General features: G+C 32.6%; 2 protein-coding genes across 5 annotated transcripts; one reads left to right on the top strand and one right to left on the bottom strand.

Moving 5' to 3' along the window:
* The first annotated feature begins 2,105 nt into the window (after positions 1 to 2,105).
* LOC133681565 (3-hydroxyisobutyryl-CoA hydrolase 1-like) lies at positions 2,106 to 6,813 on the top strand. Its single transcript, XM_062104647.1, has 14 exons — positions 2,106 to 2,262; positions 2,372 to 2,452; positions 2,524 to 2,592; positions 2,668 to 2,731; positions 2,811 to 2,890; positions 2,978 to 3,061; positions 3,156 to 3,240; positions 3,858 to 3,943; positions 4,636 to 4,757; positions 5,292 to 5,352; positions 5,541 to 5,639; positions 6,043 to 6,144; positions 6,232 to 6,273; positions 6,415 to 6,813. Exons 1-14 carry the CDS (start codon positions 2,215 to 2,217, stop codon positions 6,550 to 6,552), a joined length of 1,161 nt encoding a protein of 386 aa, XP_061960631.1. The 5' UTR covers positions 2,106 to 2,214; the 3' UTR covers positions 6,553 to 6,813.
* Positions 6,814 to 7,796: 983 nt separating this feature from the next.
* On the bottom strand, positions 7,797 to 14,365 carry LOC133682529 (ent-kaurenoic acid oxidase 1-like). 4 transcript variants are annotated; one of them, XM_062105900.1, is made up of 12 exons: positions 14,012 to 14,200; positions 13,770 to 13,811; positions 13,189 to 13,376; positions 12,052 to 12,095; positions 10,945 to 11,317; positions 9,311 to 9,788; positions 8,931 to 9,197; positions 8,748 to 8,837; positions 8,572 to 8,650; positions 8,359 to 8,465; positions 8,157 to 8,278; positions 7,797 to 8,068 (listed from the first exon to the last, which is right to left on the bottom strand). In XM_062105900.1, the coding sequence occupies exons 5-12, from the start codon at positions 11,175 to 11,177 to the stop codon at positions 7,963 to 7,965; spliced, it is 1,482 nt and encodes a 493-aa protein (XP_061961884.1). In that variant the 5' UTR covers positions 11,178 to 11,317; positions 12,052 to 12,095; positions 13,189 to 13,376; positions 13,770 to 13,811; positions 14,012 to 14,200; the 3' UTR covers positions 7,797 to 7,962. The 4 variants fall into 4 exon arrangements, with proteins under 4 accessions (XP_061961884.1, XP_061961883.1, XP_061961882.1 ...); XM_062105899.1 differs by lacking the exon at positions 14,012 to 14,200 and adding an exon at positions 14,207 to 14,365 and having other exon boundaries at positions 8,157 to 8,465; XM_062105898.1 differs by having other exon boundaries at positions 8,157 to 8,465.
* Positions 14,366 to 22,314: the final 7,949 nt, after the last annotated feature.

Raw genomic sequence — 22,314 nt, 5'->3', positions numbered from 1 at the left:
CAATTTTCTTTTAAAATGTAAAAAAAAATATTAAAAGTACAAAGAATTTTTTAATAGTGTCATTAAACCTAATCAAGTAGATTAATTTTGAAACCTTCCAACTCAACTCTTTGCTTAACTCAAGTTTTTAATTAAGCTGTGTAAGAGCTAACTCGACTTAAATCGATCAATTTTATAAGTCCAAATGCAACCTTGATGATCGATAAAAACATGATTTAGCTTTTAAAAAACTTCAAGATGATAATGTTTTTTTAAAAAATATTGAGACAATGAAAGATTAGATTAACGTCGTTTATTGGATTTAATAACTTTTTTTATATTTTAGTTATTTATTTATATGATAAAAACATATGCTCACAAAATTAAGCACCAACTAAAAATAGACACTTATTTGAGACAATTATCCCTAAAAAGAAAACAAAAATCAATAATGTAGTCCATTTCACAATCAATTTGATATTAAAATGATGAAATCAAAAAGGAATAAATTAAAAATAATTAAAGACTAAAAACACAAACATAAAAAAAAAACATATCATGATGGGTAAACTTGTTAAACTTGTGAATCAGGTAAGTCAGCTAGTACGTCAAACCTGTGAACTGAGTTATGAATTCCACTAAGATTATAATTTGTATTTTTTATTTAATTACATGACAACAAAAATAAATGACTGTGAAATCAAATACCAACCTAATACCGAGATATTTTTTAGATCATGATAACCTCATAAAAGGCAAAATGAAACCAATTATAAAACTGAATTCCAAATTAACATTGAAAAAAAAATTAATTTAAAAAAGTTAAACTTGTCAGACTTGCAAACTAAGTCAATCAGCCAACCTTGTGAATAGGCTAATGGACTAAACAAAGCATCACACTCCTAAAAGTGCACTCACTTTCACTTCATATGAGAAAAAAATAGATGATAAAAAAGTCAAGTTCAATTAAAAAAAAAAAAACTCCACAAAACCCGTAAACCAGGACAACCTGAGTTAATCTGACAAATTCGTAAACCATGTTAATCTTATAAAAAGGTAAAATAAAAAAAAAACAAATTATGAAGTTAAATTCTCAACCATCTCAATATTAAAGGATGAAATCGATAATTTTTTTTTGAAAAACAATCATGATAAAAATTAAAAAAAAACATAAAGAAAAAGAGAAGAAAACAAAACATTGTGGGTTACTATTATCATTCACAATGCAATGTGTGTGGGTGAACAATGGTTTCCGCACACCCTTTAATTTTTGTTATTTTATAAATTTTAATAACATGACTCTTCTCTAAAACTATTTTTTAACTGCATGAGAAAAAAAATATAGTATAAAAAAAGTTAAGTTCAATTAAAGAAAAAAAAACAACCCATTAAATTCCTAAACCGGGACAATCTGAGTTATTTTAGCAAACCTATAAATCATACTAACCTCATATAAAGGAAAAATAAAAAGAAGCAAATTACAAAGAAAAATTCTTAACAATCTCAATTTTAAAAGATGAAACAACAAAAATAGATTTTAAAAAAATCATAATAAAAATTCAAAAAAAAAAGAAAAAAAAAAGCAAAACAATGTAGATTATTATTGTAATCCACAATGCAATGGGTGAACAATGATTTCTCTCATATCCTTTATTTTTTGTTATTCTATAAAGTTTAACAAAATGATTTTTTTAAAAAATTATTTTTTCAACAACATGAGATAAAAGCAGACTATAAAAAAGTTACGTTTAATTAAAAAAAACCTATATAATCTATAAACCGGAACAACCTGAGTTATCTCAACAAATTCGCAAACCACGCCAATTTTATAGAAAAACAAAAATAAAATCTACAAAATTAATTTTAAAAAAATCATAAAAAAAAAGAAAAAAAAGAAAAAAAACCATATATATATATATAAACAATATAAAAAATTATGTAAAAATCAACAATATTTTATAAAAAAACCTATCGTACTTTCCTCACATTATTTGAATTTTCTTATAATAAACTAATAATTTCCCTTATAATTTAACTTTTTTTTTAATATAATATACTAATAATTTCCTCTGGAAAATATGCATGTATCGAGTTACTTTATAAATCGGTCACCCGCAGAGATTCCTTTTAACTGGGTTGTTAACTTCTTAACCCACGATTGATCGGCATATAAATATAATAAATAGACTACCAGAGGAAGGGCAGTGTTTGAAGACTACACTGAAACGCAAAAGAATGGCTTCTCTCGCTTCCTCCAAGCCCCATCCTCACCTCCTCGACCAGGTAGCTGCTACCTCTCTTTTCTTCTTTATTTGTGTTTTTTTCCCCGGAGAATTGAAGAAATGATTTATTTATTTTTTCTTCTTTTAAAAAATTGAATTTGATTTCTCAGGTTCTAGTAGAAGACAACTCCTTCTCAAAAACCTTGATACTGAACAGGCCTAAGCAATTGAATGCCCTTTCCCATCAAATGGTATCGTATTATTCCTCTTTTTTTCACTTACATATAATTTTACTGTTTATAATGATGATGAAAAATGGTAGGTTTCTCGTTTGCTCGAGCTCTTCCTTGCTTGTGAGAAGGATCCTAATGTCAAGTTGCTTCTCCTCAAGGTACTTCTCTACAAATTCATGCGTGTTTCCTATTTCTTGCTAGTAATTCACTATTTCCCTCTTCTTGTTTGGCAGGGAAATGGAAGAGCTTTTTGTGCCGGTGGCGATGTTGCTGCAGTGGTTCGCGATATACGCGAAGGTTGCGTCCCCTTGTACTCTTCATTAATCATAAATACTTGACATTCTTTCTCATCTCAGCTATACAATGCATCAATCAGCTCATTGGAAGTCTGGCGCTGATTTCTTTCGCAAGGAATTCACTCTCAACTACATCATGGCAACATACACTAAACCACAGGTAACTTGCTCTATCCCCCCCCCCCCCCCTGCTGAATGAAATGGGTTTCTAAATAGTGACGTCTCTAATTATCCTTCTCACTTCAAGGTTTCGATTCTTGATGGGATTGTCATGGGAGGTGGGGCTGGAGCTTCGATGCATGGAAGATTCCGTGTTGCAACTGAGAATTCAGTAACTATCTTCTGTTCATTATTTTGAGCCAAGAGAATGAGGGCCCAACTCCTGGAGCTTGCATGATAACCTTATTTATTATTATTTTCTGTAGGTCTTTGCAATGCCTGAAACAGCCCTGGGTCTCTTCCCTGATGTAGGTGCCTCTTATTACTTGTCAAGACTTCCTGGGTTCTTTGGTAATGCCACTTGCATCCTTGTTTTACAGGCTTATAAGAGATATTCTCAAACAATTTTTTCATTTTCATTTTCTAGAAAAAAGAAGATGAAGTTCAGCTTCTTCGCTGCTACGTAGGTTTTAGGGTTTAGACACTGTTATGCTTTCATGGAAGCCATATCATTTCACACTGCCCTTTCGATGTCGTGGTTAGGTCATATGATGGTTCTCATTGTGGCTGGAATACTTTAGGAGCCTTGAAGTGGTCTGAACATACATGAGTTGGAAAAAAAGAAAACACAAAAAATGATCTGCCCAGTGAGCTGGAGTCATACCAGCAACTCATTTGAAGTAAAGAATTGACGAAGCAGAGTTTAGTGGTTTCATTCTAACAAAAAATATGTGAACTTCCACTTCAATTGACGTCAACAAATTCTGCTGGAACTCTAAATTTATCTCCTATTTATCTTTCATTCTTTTAGTAACTAAAATAAAATCATGCTTTTGAGAATTTACCAAATGTTTTATAAAATTTGTCTTTTGCATGCTTGAGAAATTCATTTTGTCTTGCTTCTTGTGAAATTTATAGATTTGGATTTCATTTGTTTATTAGGATCATCATTCTGCATATTGTGGCAGGAGAATATGTTGGGCTTACAGGTGCAAGGTTGGATGGTGCTGAAATGCTCTTGTGTGGTCTTGCAACTCACCTTGTCCCATCTGCGGTATTTCCCCTTTGCAATGAAATCATAAAATGTGTCTGCTCTAAAATTGAAGAGCAAAGTTAAAATATTATGTTAGCCCGAGGTGATAACATATGTAACATGTTTTTGTTCATGTATCAGCTCATGACATGGATGTTACAATTTCTTCTCTACTGTCATGGTAATATTAGCTAGCACAGACATATCATGCTTGCAGAACCTGAGTTGATCTAGAATTCACTGCATCAAGTTCCTTGAACAATTTGAGTTACCCCTCAACTTAAGCTGCATTGCATGTGTTCTGATTTCATTTAATCTATATGAAGCTGCTGACAAGTTATTCACATTCATTTTATCTAGACTGATGGAATCTTTAACGGTGGTAAACAACTTTTAAAATTTTTAGCATCTGTTTTCACTGATGGAAAGCTTTTTGATTTATAGTGCAAGCTGAGATACATCAGATGTTGAATTAATCTGTGGATATTTGTCAAAGTTCAAAACCATGTTATTGTCCATTTAAGTTTACTGTTAGTAGGATGTTGTTTCATCCACTCTGAAAAAGTCCTTCCAGTTTGTTGTGTTTGATAAAAATATTTATATCTTAATATGCATTCCAGTGTTTCAGAGTACGTGTAATTGGTAGGTGTTCAAGTTTTCTTTCTTAATTGGCAGAGTGCTTTTTTTAAAAAGGTGTCTTTCTTGATTGACAGAAATTGCCTCTGTTAGAAGAAGCATTGGTCAACTTAGACTCCAGTGATCCAGCCAGGATTTCAGCAATTATTGATGAATACTCTGAGCGACCATATTTGAAGGGTAAAAGTGCTTATCATCGGTGAGTGTTTTTAATTTGACATCCATCAATCTTATTCTGTCTAATTTATCAACAATGTGTGTGAAAGTTTTGTCATGTCATGACAGACTACATTTGTCAGTAGCAGCTAGCTCAGGGCATGTGCAAGTCTGATCTGTTTAAATCTAGATATTTCTTTATGTATTTAATTGTTTGGTTTCATTATCAATGCAACTTATTTCCTGAATATTTATGGAGACTGTCTGGGAGTTAGTCTTGACATGTTATACTTAATGTTATGTTTTGAGATTCTATTCCAAACTGTAAACAACTACTTCATCCCTTGATAGCTAAATTGATATTTTTCTCACATAAAAATGCTCTAAAGTTTGTTAGTTTTTAGTATCATTTGCTTGTCCAGAGAATAGCATACATGTAAAGATAGAGCAATCCCTTGAGTTATATACGTTCACAAACTCAACTAACAAGGAGTTTACTCCTTCACGGTGCCAAATTGCCTATGTAGACTGCTGTATGTTTCCCAGATCCTCATTTTCTGTTATTACTTGGTTGTAGGTTGGATGTTATTGACAAATGCTTTTCTCTGAGAACCGTTGAAGCGATTTTGTCTGCCCTTGTAAGTTGAAGATGTTTGCATGCTTTATTCAGAGAAAAATAATATAAATTTCTCTTCATGATGCGTAAGATAGTTGCTTTTTACACTGTTAACTGAGTGCTCTTTTTTTTTTTCATTTGTGTTGAGTTGTGCAGTCATGGATATGACTTTTGGTAATAAATTGACTTTCTATGCTTCCTATGTCGCAGGAGAAGGAAGCTGTGAATATAACAGAGGATTGGTTCTCTGCAGCCATTCAATCACTGAAAAAGGCTTCTCCTACAAGTCTTAAAATCTCTCTTAAATCTGTACGACTGCATCATACCTTCGATTGAATTATTTTCATCAATTTCTTGATAAAAAAAGTATTATGTTAGTTATTCAAGTAAAAGAACAAAACATTTTGTATCGTACTCATGGTTCAAGAGGATCACAATACTCACCTCCGTTTTGTTTAGGACATTTGGACTAGTGACTTTTTCTTCCAACCATGAAATTAGATGTCATTAACATCGACATGCATAATTAATGAACTAAAAGATGTAAATCGTTCAAAATTGATCACTGAGGGATATGATTGATATTCAGAGAAACAGTTGGATTTGAAGATCACCTTTTCCACTTTATAATAGAGACAGAAGTCAGATATTAAGTGATTGAGGAGCTTATAATATTGCAACTTAAAAGATGGCTTTGGTACTGTGGTTCCAGATCAGAGAAGGCAGGCTCCAAGGTGTTGGTCAATGTCTGGTTCGAGAATATAGAATGGTTTGTCATGTCATGCAGGGAAAGCTTAGCAAGGATTTCTTCGAGGTTTGTTTTCAGCTGAGCCAAATATTTCCTTTTTCTACCTTTTACTGTTTCTTGACAATATGTCTAAGACCTAACTTTCTAATGTAGGGTTGTAGAGCTATACTGTTGGACAAGGATAAGAACCCAAAGGTGTAGTAAGCTTTCTCTTTATCTCTGCATCTTAGATCCTTTAAACCTCCACAACTTTCCTTTAAGAGTCTACATGTAGATTTTGTTTTCTTCTTCACTAATGAGATATAAAAATTTCCATCTTCCCATTCGTTTATTCAGTGGGAACCTTCTCAATTGGATCTCATCAGTGATGCTGTTGTCGAGGAATACTTTTCAAAAGTAGATGATGAAGAATGGGAAGAATTGAAACTCCCAGCTCTTTTCAACTTGCCTGGACATGCCATTGCAAAGCTTTGATCATCTCTTCCCACCTACCAGTGAAGGCCAAGCTCCGAGGAGAGTATTATTTGATAATTTGAAGGTAGTTCATGAGCTTGAGTTGGCTGATGTTCATTTATGAATATTGGACATAATCAAATAAACAAACACAATCATAATCAACTATTTCTTTGAATAAATAACGAGCAAAAAATGTATAAATGCATTTTCTTACACGGCACAGGTGGGTTGTAGACCTTTGAAACATAGCAAGGAAATGAGTCATGTGAATTGTGATGAGTTGGGATTTGGTTTGCAACCACTTTGAGAGGATGACCTTGTAATAGTTATCTTTAAGGCCCCGTGAAGTCAAGCCAAAAATTGAATCGAACATTTCCAAATCATGAATTTGTTGTTCTGGTAGTTTAACTAAGATTCTGGCTGGTTTATGACAGTCACGCCCACAATAAGGCTGACCCTTTTAGGCCGTAGCCCTTATTTTATCTGGTGGCTTAACTAAGAATCGTGAATTTGTTCTGGTGGTTTAACATTTGTTTGGGATTTAGAGTGGACCACAAGATCAAAAAGGTTTAATCTTGGTTGTCTAACATATGTTTTTCCTACAGCATGAGAGATATATTTTCAAAGATTTCTTTTGAACCATGTTAAAGGGGCATTAAGTTTTTATTACGTTAAAAAAGTTTAAGGAATTATGTATTCTACGTTCCAGCTTGCTTGCAAATCTTTGGATTTTTTAGGAGACGAATGGGTAGATGCTTTATATGAGGCTATTGCAACAGAAACACCTCCACAAATTAGACAGTTTTTGTCAATTCGGTTCTTTTCTGTGAAGTTAGTGACCCAAATGGTTTGTTTCTTCAGTTCTGGAGATCCATACATGATGATATTGAACATCGTTCTAGATCAACTCTGAACATGCCGAATCTTTTAATGTCTGATGATGAGCTTAGAAACTGTGTTTTATGAACTTCAATTGCTTTTCAACGCAATATCAACTGCTCTCGAAAACACATTACAGTTGCCTTTCACAGATTAATCAAGCTTTAAGTTTCCAATTAATGGGTTACATGTTATGGTATTTTTTTTTTTTTTCAAGCCAGCACTGCCGAAACCTTTTTAGATAAACTGGATCATATTATCTCATAGTTTTTCTAAACTACGATAATTTATGACATAACCACCAATATGACAGTATTGGCTTTGCAAAATTTCAGAGGGCCATGACATTCACCTTTTCTCAACATGCATGTTGATGCAGCAGCTACGAGGGAAACTTTCTTGATATATATGCATGGAATGAAGGAGCACAAAAAAGGCTTATCTACTTCTAACAACGTATCCAGCTAATGAACCAAAATTCTAAAAGTTTATTATTATTATTATTATTTTCTCATAGCACCTACAAATGCATGCCCTTTCTCTTGCTTCTTATACAGATGTGGATGACACTCTCTTGATTCTAGCCACACAGTTGTCTGTTGGTCTTGTATGAGGGAGGAACATCCAACGACATTCAGGATTTTCACGTTCGAGCCTGTAACATCAAATACATATAGCATACAATAATGTATCTAGGAGAAAATAATGCGGGATCGTTCATAAATATTAGCAGAGAGACTCACCTATAATCAAGAAGAAAATAATGCAGAAAAATAGATATTTCAAGCTTGGCAAGATCATTTCCAGGGCACAGCCTGCTTCCAGCTCCAAAAGGAAGGAAAGTCCCTGCTTTGGGGGTGTAATTCTACAATTAAGGATGTTAATATATATTTTGATCATCAAAATATAATATATAGTAACCACTGCAGGAGCTGATTGACTTACATCCCATCTTGAAGGATTAAATTCCTTTGGATTTTGATAGATTTCTGGATCCAAATGAACTGTCCTGAACCAAACCAGAACTTTCCAACCCTTTGGAATGATGTATCCTGAAGATCATGACATTATATCCATCAGCGAACGGACTACAGGTCTATCAAAGAATGTAAAATTTTACACTAACTCCCCTAGGGAGAAGATCTTTTAGCAACTAACCGTTTATACTGAAATCTGTTTTTGCTTCTCGGAAAACAGTAAGCGAGAATGTGATCAAACGAAGTGTTTCATCAATCACCTGTAACAAATTACAAAATTGAAATGTGTTGTTATGAACTCGATTGATTTGCAAGAAGCTGAACATAAAATCATCACAGGCTACTGATAAATTGTACCTTGGAAAGATAATCCATTTCTCGAACTTCCTTAAGTGACAATCCCTTTTGTGCTGGTGACCTCTTTTTTACAATCTGTTCTTGCTCTTCCTAAAACGAAATCAAGTGATGGATCAATGCAAGGACATACTTTCAACGGAAATACGGAATGTGTCTTATAATTAATGGAATTACGGTACATACCTTAGCTTTTTGGAGAAATTCTGGATGTTCCTGGAGAAAAATAGTAGCCCATGTTGTGATATGGCCAGAGGATTCATGGCCTGCATTCAAGTACATCAAAATTACATCTATGATTTCTTCATCAGTCAATTTCCTACCATTTTCATCTTCAACACCCAACAGAGAGTCCATCATGTCTTTCTTCTTTGCGTTAAGAGCACCGTTCTTCCTTAAATTTCTACGCTCATCCACTATAGATTGGAATATATCGACAAGTCTTTTGCGGGCCTGGAATTAATGAAAATTCATTAATTTAATCCCCTATTAACAGCAGTAATTAAACAAGGCTAAAGTTAGACGAGTAAAGAATATGAGTAGTAATCAAGAAAAGTGAGATCAACCTTCAATGCTTTATAGTAAGCGAATCCAGGAAGATTGATCGCCATGGCTCTGACTGCATAATTAAGAGTGGTGTAATCCTTCTCCAAAGCCTCCATGACCACCTCACTCTCAGAGCTAAGAAATATATACATGATTATTTTGAAGGTAAGTTTTCTCACTTGAGTCAAGAACTCGATCTTCCCCATTGTGGTCCATTTTTCCAACATAGCTATCACATTTTCTTCTATATATGGAATGTAAACGGACAACGCTTCATGACCATTGACAGGAGCGGACGTCAGGCGGCGAAGGCGCTTGTGCTCTTCATCAGAAATATCAATGAAGGATTTCCTTCCGATAAGCTTCAGTGTGGAAATTGGCCATCCAGGCTTAAATGCATCATCGTTACTTAATACTCTTCTGCATGCTTCAGGTGTTGTTACGAATACACTCGGGTTCCCAAACATGAAGGCCTTGTAGATTCCATTATCTCCATATCTGTATCATATTGTTTCCATTCAATTGAGTAATATATCATTAATTAATTATAGAAAACAATTTCTTCTCATAAGCCAGAGTACTACTGATATTACAGATATGATTCGAGCAACAATAGAGCAATTCAACTGTGTAACTTCAATTACCATGCACCCATGTACGCGTATGAGACCCCTAAGAATGGCAACCAAAGCCGAGATAGAAAAACCACTTTTCTTTTCCTTGGAGAGATAACATAAAAAAGCAGAAAACAGTCAAAATTTCAAGGATACTAGTCAAGGTGTGAAAGGGCAAGGAAATCTTCGAATCACATCCACATGCTTAATATTAGTGGCAAGTAAGATAAGTAAAGGCTAAACATAACAAATATTATTCTGGAACAGAACCAAACGTTACCCTAGATGATGCTGCATACGCACTAAAATATCTATTCATTAGCAGACAGTCAGAAAAAGGACACTTCACACCCACACGCATTCATTTCATAATAATACTATATTTCTCCAGAAATCTGAGCTGGCTAGTCTTGAACTAACTTTACCAAACCCCATCTATAATGATTGTGTGTGTTCTCTTCCCCCTTCTCAGCAAAACAAAAGGAAAAGAGGAAAAGGCATATTGGGGCTGTACTGCAGAGTCCTGTGGGCTACATTTCTTCACTCCTTGTGCTTCACTAAAAGCAGAACATGTAGATATAGCATTCCTACTATTAATTAATTAATCCTTCTGAAAAAGACTCGATCTCTCCATTGTTAACAGATTAAAGAAAAAGTAATTCACCATAACACATGATAAAAAATACGAGTGGAAGAGTTGGTAGGAAAAAAAAACAACTAACTAGGTTGAATCATTTTAAGAGGACAGGGAAAATGACAAAAACAAAGCCAGCTCCTACCCTCTTTATTCCCTTTCCAACATAACTGGTTGCGAGTAAAGTGCATGGCAGATGATGACAGAGACACACACACACATACAAATAAATAAATTTATTTATTTATTGTACCGAATTGCCACTTCCCCTGGAAACAAAGAAGAATGATGGAATGGAATCATGCCTACAGGAAAGCCAGAAGACCGGAAATGCCATGATATATGTATGTACATAAAAAGGAAAGAGAAAGATGTTGAGAAAGAGAAAGAGAAATTAGCAGTATACTTGTTGATGAAGGTGCGCATGAAAGAATCAGGATCGCTGGATTTGAAAGCTCTGAGAAAGGACCACATATTGCCAATGAAAGGCCAGCCCAAATCCCCTGGAGGTAGTGAGTACTGCTTTTCACCCAGTTTGGCTTCATACAACCACCAATTCACTTTCTTTAGAATCCATTTCCCAACCCCTAATCCACCAAATATGACTGCTAGGACCACCCAGATAGATCCCGACTCCATAGCTAGCTAGCTTAATTTGTTACAAGGAACCGGACAGGGGCCACCTGATAAAAGAATTTGATACAAGAGACTACAGTCACAGGTACATGCGTAGGTATATGGATTGTGCAAGAGATTTGCGTGAGCAATAGCCAACCCTCCTATAAAAAAAAAAGTAGAGGAATTATGTCAGAAGGTCATCTAATATAATAAGCCGTAAAGAAAAGCGTGGGACACACACACACACACACACACACACACACATATATATATGGGTAGCTTTAACCAAGAGAATCTGAGAAATATATCATGATGTATAGATGTGAATGTAATGGGAGATGTTTTTAATTGATCGGATGAGTCACAGGGAAAATCTGTTAGATGAAAAAACAAATAGTAACAATAATTTATAGTGGCAAAATATGAGGGGTGCTGGGTTTGAATGAGATGACAACTTTGTTGATGATCATAATTGATATTTGTAGATGAAGCTGCCAACACAAACATCTCAGGAATAGATGTTTAGAATAAATGGAATTGAAAAAAAAAAGCACAATAATTAGCCTTTATGAATGCATTGATGATCCCGAGAGGAGCTATTAACCAAGCAAGGGAAAAAAAATACATTCTGACTATTCAAAGTAGAAAACAACTAAAGTATTCATTTAAAACTAACAAAATGAAAATTTTGTTCAAAACACGTGGTTAATTTTGCGCAAGCCAAGTCTGTCATCATCATGGAACTAACATGACTTTATACATATCTGTTAGTATTTGTGCCAAAGGCATGTTTCATGTATGCTCTTTATCTATAGGAACCGAATCCTATGCCAAGAAAAAGAAGAAGAAGAGAAAGAAAGACAGGGTGTGAGGAGGGTGTGAGGAAAGTACATACTTGTTGATGTAGTGGTGATAATGATTCCAGCCAGGTTTCAATACCTATACATTGCAAAAATAGAAAAATAGGATGAACATGTGGTAAATGTAATGGATTGCACATATAGAAGCATCAAATCTTAGCTTTGAAATGCTGCATACAGCATTGTGCACTTAATAGCACATTTTCTTAATATGACTCTTAGAAAGAAAAGAAAGGATTGGATGACATAGTGCACCATGAATCACAGATTTTGTTTGCAATCATCTCCACTGGAAAAAATCAAAGCAGAGTTTGAAAGCATGGTTTATGTCATTTCAGCAAGTTTGGTATCCCAATGCAGCAAGTTATTAGAGGTGACCAACTGATCCAATAGAGTGAAGCACTAAGGGCAAAATTTAAGAAGAAAAAAATCTGCTAGCCCAGAACATGGCAGTTCTGTTATTCATTGTAGGAACAGCAGTTCCTGACATTTTCTTAGGTGCAATACAGATCATAATCAATCTCCTTTCCCCACCAACTGTAACTTAAAATGTTGTCTATGTTATAACAACTTTGACCCAATCTAATTTTATAAATTCTCAAACTATTTCCTAAAGATATAGGCTGGAACATCACCAATCATCACAATCAAATCAGAAATTGTTCTATGCACAGTGAATATTGACCAGCTTGATATGATTTTTGAATTAAACATTGAAATCTGGCATGAAGATCGACAAAGCAAACACATTGAACACTATCATGGAACGGAGACAAATCTGGTTAATGTTTTTTACATAGAGCACCAGCAAATTTCACAAACAACAGCTAGTGATTTATCCAATTTCTAAGCATTTCTAACAAATCAAGTCCCAATAAAAAGCTCAGAATTTCTTCCAAGTTCTACATTTTAAATTAGCATTAACTTTTGTAAACAACTCATAACAATTCAAGCTAACTAACCTAAACTCGTGAACCCCTCTGTCCAATTACCTGCCTAATCACTGACTTTCCCAAAGCCACAAATTGAAAAACACTTCTAGAAACCAGCCTCTTAATAAATTAAAAATCTAAAAATAATTAGCCTCAATATCATCTGTCTATAGCAAGGGGGAACATTTTGAAATAAAAAACTCTTCCAAAAGTTCTGGAAACCACTGAAAAATTGATTACCTGAACATCAAGAGGGTTCCAATGAATTCCCATACAATTGATCTATCATGCAAGAACCATCCATCACCAACAATGCTAGGAACATGTCAATACCATCAGCAAGACATATCCTCACAACCACCTTGGTTTCGTAACCTGGATCCCCACTCAAAGCTAGGTGAATCAATGGCTTTGAAGGTCAAAGCAACCTGTAACGGAGTAAAAAGGGAAACCAATCAGTATCTCCAAGTAAGAAACAAATAAACAACCAAAACCAAACAGAAAAAAGAACAGTATGGAAAGATAAAACACCAAAGAGCGTGTAGATGCAAAAAAACCTACACGGGGAATCGAAAAACCCATCAACATCAACAAATGAAAATAAAAAAAGCAGACAAAAATCAAAAACTCATCTCTTAAAAACTTTGCGAACCACAAACAAAAGATGGAGATCCATGAAAAAAAAAACAACTTAAAATAATAAGAAAAGAGAAGAAAGAAACGCAACAATATATCTAATATTAATAGATTCAAAGATTCTATTTTCTATTAATTCAAAGAGACCGAGAAGATGAAAAATCAAAATCAGTAGTTTTTCTCACCCGACTTGGCCTCCTTGCTTCTCTCTCTTCTGTCTTCAACTCCTGAATAGAAAAAAGAAGATGCAAAGAAAAATCAACCATAATTTCTGTAAAAAATTCAAAAAACCATCTTTGAAAAATCCCTTAACTTCAAACAAAAAGATGTTGATTCATGAAAAAAAAAAAGCCAACTCTTGATCAGAAACAAAACAACCCCAAAATTAATCGATTAAAATGAAAAGGCTAAGATGAAAAGAGAGAACCAGTGTCGCTTGTGTGAAGAGGGAAGAAAGAAGAGAAAAATCGATTTTCGTCGATGCAGATTAGGAAAGTAAAAGGGGATTGATTGATTCGTATGCTCGTGTGTTGGTGCTGTTGTTTATTAGAGCTTTATATGGACAACATAATGGCTTTGGAAATTGAATTTACAAAAGAGATTGCCGGCACATGTCTTTTACCCTTTGTCATCTTGTCTAATACTTTCCCTTCACCTTCTCATCATCTCCTTTCTCTTCATCCTCTCTCACTTCACTTATTTTACTTATTTTCTAGCTTTCCCAACTCCGCCTTCATATCCGTTTTAATTTCTGATTTGTCCTTTCTTTCTAGGATTATTTCTTCATATAATTACGTAAACAAGCAATTCTTAACCTGTATTCCAAGGACATAACAGGTTGATGAACATAATTAGAATGATTTAATTCCTGTACCAAGGAAGACATAAGCTTAATTCCATGATTATAGAAACAAATCAATTAATTATATAAGTTAAAATTCTCGAGTATTTCAAGGGCACTTGTTTGAAAACCTGTTCTTCAAATCTCGCTGAGAGGAAAAAAAACACTAGTATATAATGAAATTGTTTTCTTTTCAAATCATTTATATTTATTTTGAAATTAATAATGTAGCATGGAAGAACATCTCCGCCCAACATATTGCATAAAAATACAAAGCAATCGCATTTGTTTTCAGCAATAAATGACTCTTTGACAGTTGATACAGAAAGCTTAATTGATAAAATGATTCTAGATTCCACATCACAGAGAGAGAGAGAGAGAGAGAGAGAGAGATTCCTATTTAATTATGCATTGTAGTCTAAAAATCAATTAAATGATGCTTTAATCATTCTTTCATTCATGTATTTCATGTGATGAATATATTCATTACTATATTTTATCATTAAATTTTGGAAAACAAATTATATTTTAACAATTTAAATATATATTTAATTATTAATTTGATGACACAAATATATTAGTTTTTTTAGGCCGTGGCCCGTGTTTTTTTTTTCTTTTTAACTTTTTTTTAGTAGGTTTCCAAGTCTCTTAGTTTTTCTATTATTTTATGTTTTAATTTTTTAAAAATAAATTTTGTATTTTTTATACTTGTAAATCTTTAAGTAACTTCCCCCACCTTTTTTTTTTAAAAAAAAAACAACTTTAGAAATACGTCATCTAGGTGTCAAAATTCTTGCCACTATAATGGTGGCTGAAAAGTCAAGGTTGAGTTTTTTATCTAAAAAATAAAATTTTAATTAGTTTTTAACCCTAAAATATTTAGAAAATACCATAAAAACCTGAGCAAATCCATTTATGGCAACAATTAACCTAAAAATAGGTTAAAAATAAAAAAAAACAATTTGAATTGAAAAAACTTCTTGAGCCTAAATCCACCCTCCCATGCATGTTTACAAAAAAAAAATTCATTATTGAACTTCTCTTATCGAATGAAACTCGTTAATGTCAAGATCAATTATTTTATGGCCAAAATCAGTGTCAATCAATGTTTTCTTTTTTTTCAATCAGAACCCGGTAACTTTCTCTATTATTTCTCATCTTAGAAATTGAAAATGTTAAGAAAATAAATTTTTGGATCACAATGGAAATAACAAAAACTATAGGAACTGTAAAGAAATGTATGAGGACTGAAAGAGACTTTTTTGTTGAATTCTATATTTGCAATGAGATTTATTTTTATTTTACACTCTGTCCTGGTCCTTTTTTTATATACATCTTTTATCCTTAACAAATGTTTTTAAATTATTCATAATTTTGGGCCTAGAATGTTGCAATAAAAAGGAAAAAAAATGTGAAGACAAATTATAAAAAGAGTTTGAGGTCATCTTAATTATGTTCAAAAATATTGGTCCAACCCACTGCATAGCACAAGAAATAATCTAGTTAGGACTTAGGATATAAAGATAAAATCTTTCACTTCACTTTCTTGGGTTAATACATCAAATCCTCGATCTGAGTCATAAACTCTATTGGGTTCAATACCATTCTTAAAATTTATTTATATGATAAAAAAGATATAAAGACCAATTTAAAATCAAATAAGTATTCAAGAATAAAATTAAAAAAAATTAATAAAAATCTAATGTTGAAAGCTGAAATAGAAAAAAAAATTAGGCCACAAGCGTTTGTGAAAACAAAATTAAATGAAATTAATCATTCATTAAATATTAGAATATATTATACAAATAGAAATTAATTTAATTTTTATAATTCCTTGAAACTATTTAATTCATCATAGTAAAACTTAATTAAATTATACTTTGATTATTCTTTTATTCATGCATTTCATGTGGTGAATATATTCATTACTATATTTTAACATTAATTTTAGGAAAAATAATTATATTTTAACAACTTGAATATATCTTTAACTGTTAATTTGGTTGCACAAACATATTAGGTTTTCTTAAGGAAAACCTAAATAAATCTTGATTGGCAATTCAAATATCTAATAAAATAATTGTTTTTTATAAAAAATCTTGTAAACTTTTTTGTCCTTATATATTCATATTTTGTCTTATATGTTTTTTCAAATGTCCCTCAAATAAAAAATTAAAAATTAAGATACTTTAAAAGCCTATAAAAAAAAGATTAGAAGCATAGATCTTTCAATTCAACCTGAATGAATAAGCCTTTTATTTGTGTTTTTTTTTTAAATGAGGGCATCATCCTCTTTTTTTTAAAAGAACAATAGATGACATGTCATCAGAGTGGATAAAAATTTAAGGTTGAGTTTGTTCTTCCAGAAATTATTTTCATTTAGTTTTTGACCTTACAACACTTATAAAACACCTTAGAGACCTAAATAAACTTATTTATAGAATTAATTAATTAAAAAATTGGTTAAAAAACCAATAATGAACCTGATTTGAAAAATCTTTTTGAGCCCATATGTATTGGGCTCAAAAAGAATATTGCCTTCATTTTATAAATTGGGATTTGCTTCTTTTTTCTTTCTTATGCATGCTCATGCATATGTGAAGTGTTTGAGAATATTTCGTTGTTAAATTAAAAATCAATATTATAAAATAAAATTTTAGGTTGTAGTTAAAAAAAATTAAAAGAACAAGAGCAAAAAAATATACTTTAAGAATTATTTTGGACCCTATTATTTTAAAATTTTATGTTTCAGTTTTAAACTTTATTTTTTGAACATTTCAATTCTAAAATACTAAAAAGCAAGAGAGAAAGTCACAGGAAAAAGGAAAGGGGATAGAAATTCTAAATGGTCACATTTTAGTTATAAAAAGAGTCGATATTAATTTCAATAAATTTGTTTTGGAGAGGAGAATTCTATGATGATAGTTTGAAACTTTAATCTTATCATAAAAAGTTAATCATAACTTGAGAATGTTTTTTTTTAATTTAGTTTAATTTTGATTCTTAGCTCAATTATATAGTTTTTTGGGATTGAAAATAAATTTATCGATATTTATATTATTTTTTAGATAAAAACAAGTTGGAAATTAGATTTTGAGTTTCAAAAACTCATATCCAAACTTTCAAATAGCCGAAAATGTTTAGAAATTGACTAGTTGATGTCACATTATTTGTTCAAATGAATGATGTATTGTCCATCCTAATAAAAAGAATATTTGGTGTCGTCAACCCATTTAAAATAAAAAGAAAGAAAGTTAGACACTTAACCTATACTTTGTTTTTTTTAGGAGTGCGTGGACTTATCCTTCCAAGTGTCTCTTCCTAAATGGTTCTTTAATTTTTTATTTACAATTATTTTTAATTTATAATAAAATTCACCATAAATAAATTTAGAAAATCATACAATTTTTTCATATTTTTCAAATAAAATAATAGCTTTTATGGTAAAATTAACAATTACTTTATAAATTATTATAAATCTCATATGCAATTTCTTTTTTTTAAAAAAGTATTGGTTCACGTATTGCCCTTCTTCCTGACTACTGCTTTGGGTTGCACGCCCACGCCACGGAGCACCAAACCAATCCACCACTACGAGATTGACCCCACCACTAAACCAATCCGCCTGCATGATTTGTCATTACATTAGTAGTGCATACTGAAGTAGAATCCAGCTAAAGAAAGCACCGAGCCAGGCAAGTCCAAAGCCCAGGCAACATACTATATTTTTTAAACCAGCTCGACTCGGCGAGTTGACCAGTGACTTGACTAACTCGGAGCTGAAACCAAACCAAATTAATAAAAAAATAGGATAAACCATAATCCGGTATGATCTAGCAACCCGGTTGATCTGGTAAAACCCGATTACAACCCTTTGATTTTTTTTTTTTACTAAAACAACGCTGTTTTTAATTTTTTAAAAAATAAGGATTGACCCGGTCGACACGGTCAAAACCTGAAATCCGAGCCTTAAACCGGACCAGGTTTAAAAACTATACAACATGCACTATATGAAGAAAAAAAAGAGTCTATAGAGATACGAGGATAGTCATCTCCATTCAGGTTCGGGACTGAAACCGAACCAGATTGATGAAAAAATAGGATAAACCATGATTCGGTGTGACCCGGCAACCCGGTTACAACCCGTTGACTTTTGTTTCTTTAACTAAAACGACGCCGTTTTGAATTATTTTAAAAATAGAAATTGACCCGGCCGACCCGGTCCAAAACCCAAAACCTGAGCCTCGAACCAGGCCGGGTTTAAAAACTATACACTGTATAAAGAAAAAAAAAAGAAGTCTATAGAGATATGGGGATAGTCATCTCCAACAAGTAAATAGATAAATAATGTTAGAGGACAAGAGACAAAGATGACGGAATTCCAGCAATTACATTACAGAAGACAATTTGTTCCCATTTCCCAAAAGCTAAACGCCATCCAATGTCAGCATGCATGGCTCAGAGGACAAGAGACAGATGATGGAATTCCAACAAAGTATATTACAGAAGACAATTTGTTCCCATTCTCCAAAAGCTAAACGCCATCCAATATTGTCAGCATGGCTCAGAGGACATCACAATGCATTGCATGCCTTCCAAATAAGAGAAAATCCTTCAAAATTACGAGAACATCAAGCACATCTGTGAATAGCCGTTGTTCTAGATAGGCAGCGGAGCTACTGTTAGCTCCATCTCTCAAACTTTTCTTGCATGTCAGTTTGCACGCCTCTCCTTTTTGTCTGGTTCAAAAAAAGGAAAAGGCAGTGTTAAAGTTGAATACTTTTTTATTTTTGAAGGAAGAAAGCATTTTAGAAAAATGATATAGATTGAAAAAACATTTAGAAAATAACATATTTTAAACACAACATGAACGATGATTCGTGTGTTTTTCGACTTGTTTCAGCACTTGTTTCCTTGCATTCTTTGCATGTGTTGATTGTTTTCCATACTACTTGAATAATCAGTTTCCATTTCTGTTGATCGACTTCACCATCCATAATTTATCCTGCGCCATGATCTTCCTTCTCTGCTCGACCTGCTTCCAGGATCCCTTCAACATCTTCCCCTGCCTTTTTTTATTATTGTAATTTGTCCATTTTTATTAGTGTGATTCGTATATTAAGCTGTTTTTTTTCTCCATCTTTTTGTATTTTCCCACCCCTTCTTCCATGATATTCAGATTTGGCACATCAAATTGGATTCCACTGGCTTTTTTGCATGTTCCTTTTTTCATTTTCACAGGTCTGCTGATATTCTTTCTAGCATGCCCCTAATTTTATGTTTCCACGTTCGCTCTTCATTCGTGCTGTTCACGGTCCAACCCTGTCTTTATCCTTCTGCAATTATATATGTTAGTGGCCTGTTTTGTCTGCTTGATTGGACTTTTATGTCCGTGGCGCCTCACATTGATTCTTCTTGTAAGGGAATCCTTTTTTCACCTTTTACCCTTTCTTGTTATTAATACCTAATACCCGGGTGATGCTACGGATCAATTTGTTTTACATAAAAATTATATAAAAAAAATTTAAAATATTTTATTAAACGTCATAGGAGTAGGAGTTTTACTTGAGGTTTCTCTAGCGCCTGGAAAAAACAAGAAAAAAAGACAAAGAAAAGGGTTTTTGGTGTCAATGATAGACACATGCAGCCAAATATATGGTGCCGAGTGCCGACTGCCGACAATAGGCACACGCTACAGTTTGGTTATGTGTAGCTCATGGCGGAGAACGGGCACTCTGGCTTAAATACAATTATGTGCTAATCGCATGCCCATTAATTTATTTTTCTTAGAAAAGAGAAAATTACATAGTTTAGGGATCCACACAACCTGGAGTAAGTTGTCAATTCCGTTCCGTTTCGTCTGGAATGGTCGAAACATTCCATATCAATTTACAAAACGGAACAAATTTCATCTCATTTTAAATCTCGGTCCGTTCCGGATTTTTCGGCTAAATTCCGCCCGAAACGTTCCGGTTCCATTCCACATGTTCTGTTCCGCTCTTGAAAAGCCATTGAATCAAATTGAATCTTATTTAATTTAATTAATTAAACCACCCAATTATAAAAAACTCTTTTTTATTACTATTTTCTATAACAATGATATTAATAATAACATTGAAAATTATTATTACTATTTTCATTAACAATGATATTTATTTTTTAAAATTAGATTTATCACTAATATATATGGTTTATATTCATGTTGTTTTTTTCATGTTACTTTGTAGGAATTTGAGCAAAACAAGGGATGCTTTAGATTTCATTAGCCTTAATAACATTGACCTAACTTTATATTTAAAATATTTGTGTTAAAACATTTTACTTTCATAATATTTTGATATTTTGTTTAAGTTGAATTACTTTAAGTTAAAGATCTATTTAATCTTGACTATTTAGAAATATTTTAAATTTTAAAATTATATTTGTTTGGCATTGTATTTGTATTGCATAATTTATAATTAATTTATCTTGAATTTGAATTATGTTTGTTGAATATATATATATATATATATGAACAGTACAACCCCGAAACGGCACGCCGAAACACTCCGAAACTGAAACATTCCGTTCAAATTGAAAAAACGAAACACCTACCGAAACGGAATTGACAACCTTGACCTGGAGCTTCCATGTCGCGTCATCTTGGAAGCTGGAACACAGGCTGTATAAATACAAAAGGGTCTTGTTTGTTTGGTCCTCCTTCCTAGAATCAAGGTTGTTAAAATCATGATTTTAACACGGCATGAAAAGTACTAAATAAACTTGGATTGTAAAATCATAAAATTATAAGGAATTTTAAAATACATTAAAAAAAATTCATGCTTCAAATAAAAATTCATAGCACCTTAAAATATATGATAGTTCAAGCACCTTAAAATACATGCTTCAAATAAAAATTCATACATAGTTCAAGCACCTTAAAATACATGGTTCAAATAAAAATTCATACATAATTTAAATAACTTTTCATTAGCTAATAATTAACAAATTTAAAACAAATAATCTGTTGGTGTGTCATGTAAACTAAAACCAGCTTCATTGCCTTCATCTTCATCATTATTCCTCAGACATTCATCAATATCATTAGCATCGAGAGGATTATTAGTGTCACTACTAATACCAACACCAATGTTATGAGCATTAGTGCTGCTACTAGTACCAACACCAATATCATCAATTTGAATCTCCAAATCATCTTCAGTACCATGACTCTCCATTCCAACATCATTAGAAATTTCTTCTTCATCACTTTCATCTTCATTACCATTTTGTCTTCGTGTTGCACTATCAATAGCACCAAGCAAATCAATGTTTGAATGTTTTTCTCCTTCGGTTATCCAATCATCATCAGATTAAAGATCATCTTCTACACCAAAATCATCAGCTTGCTTTTTGACTTGATTATTATTCAATTTTAAATTGCACATTACAAATACCAAATCATTCATTTTTCTCTGGTGCAAACGATTTCTTCGTTTTGTATGAACCTAAATAAACAATTCAAATTGATATGATTTTTATCAAATATTTCAACATTTAAAATAATAAAATAAAAAAAACTTACCATTTCAAATGCACTCCAATTACGCTCACATCCAGATGAAGTACAAGTCAAGCTTAGAATTCGGATTGCAAACCTTTGTAATTCTGGACATTCATCCCCATAAGAATCCCACCATTTAGCTGGAGTTTTTTTTTATCTCTAGTTGTCTTGGCAGCCTCAATGCCAAACAACCCTTTTGCATCCTTGAATGATTCAAGTTGCAAGTCAATTTTGCACCTTTCACTTGCATTAGACACCATCCTTTCTAAGCATTGATATAATCCAATTTTAATGTTGGCATTAACCTTAAAATTGGGATTATAATGATAATGAGGATTCAAATAAT

This window comes from Populus nigra, chromosome 2 (assembly GCF_951802175.1).
Source record: "Populus nigra chromosome 2, ddPopNigr1.1, whole genome shotgun sequence".
Lineage (NCBI taxonomy): Eukaryota > Viridiplantae > Streptophyta > Magnoliopsida > Malpighiales > Salicaceae > Populus > Populus nigra.
Note: the sequence above shows the minus strand (reverse complement) of the source record. Positions and strands in the feature narration are given on the sequence as shown.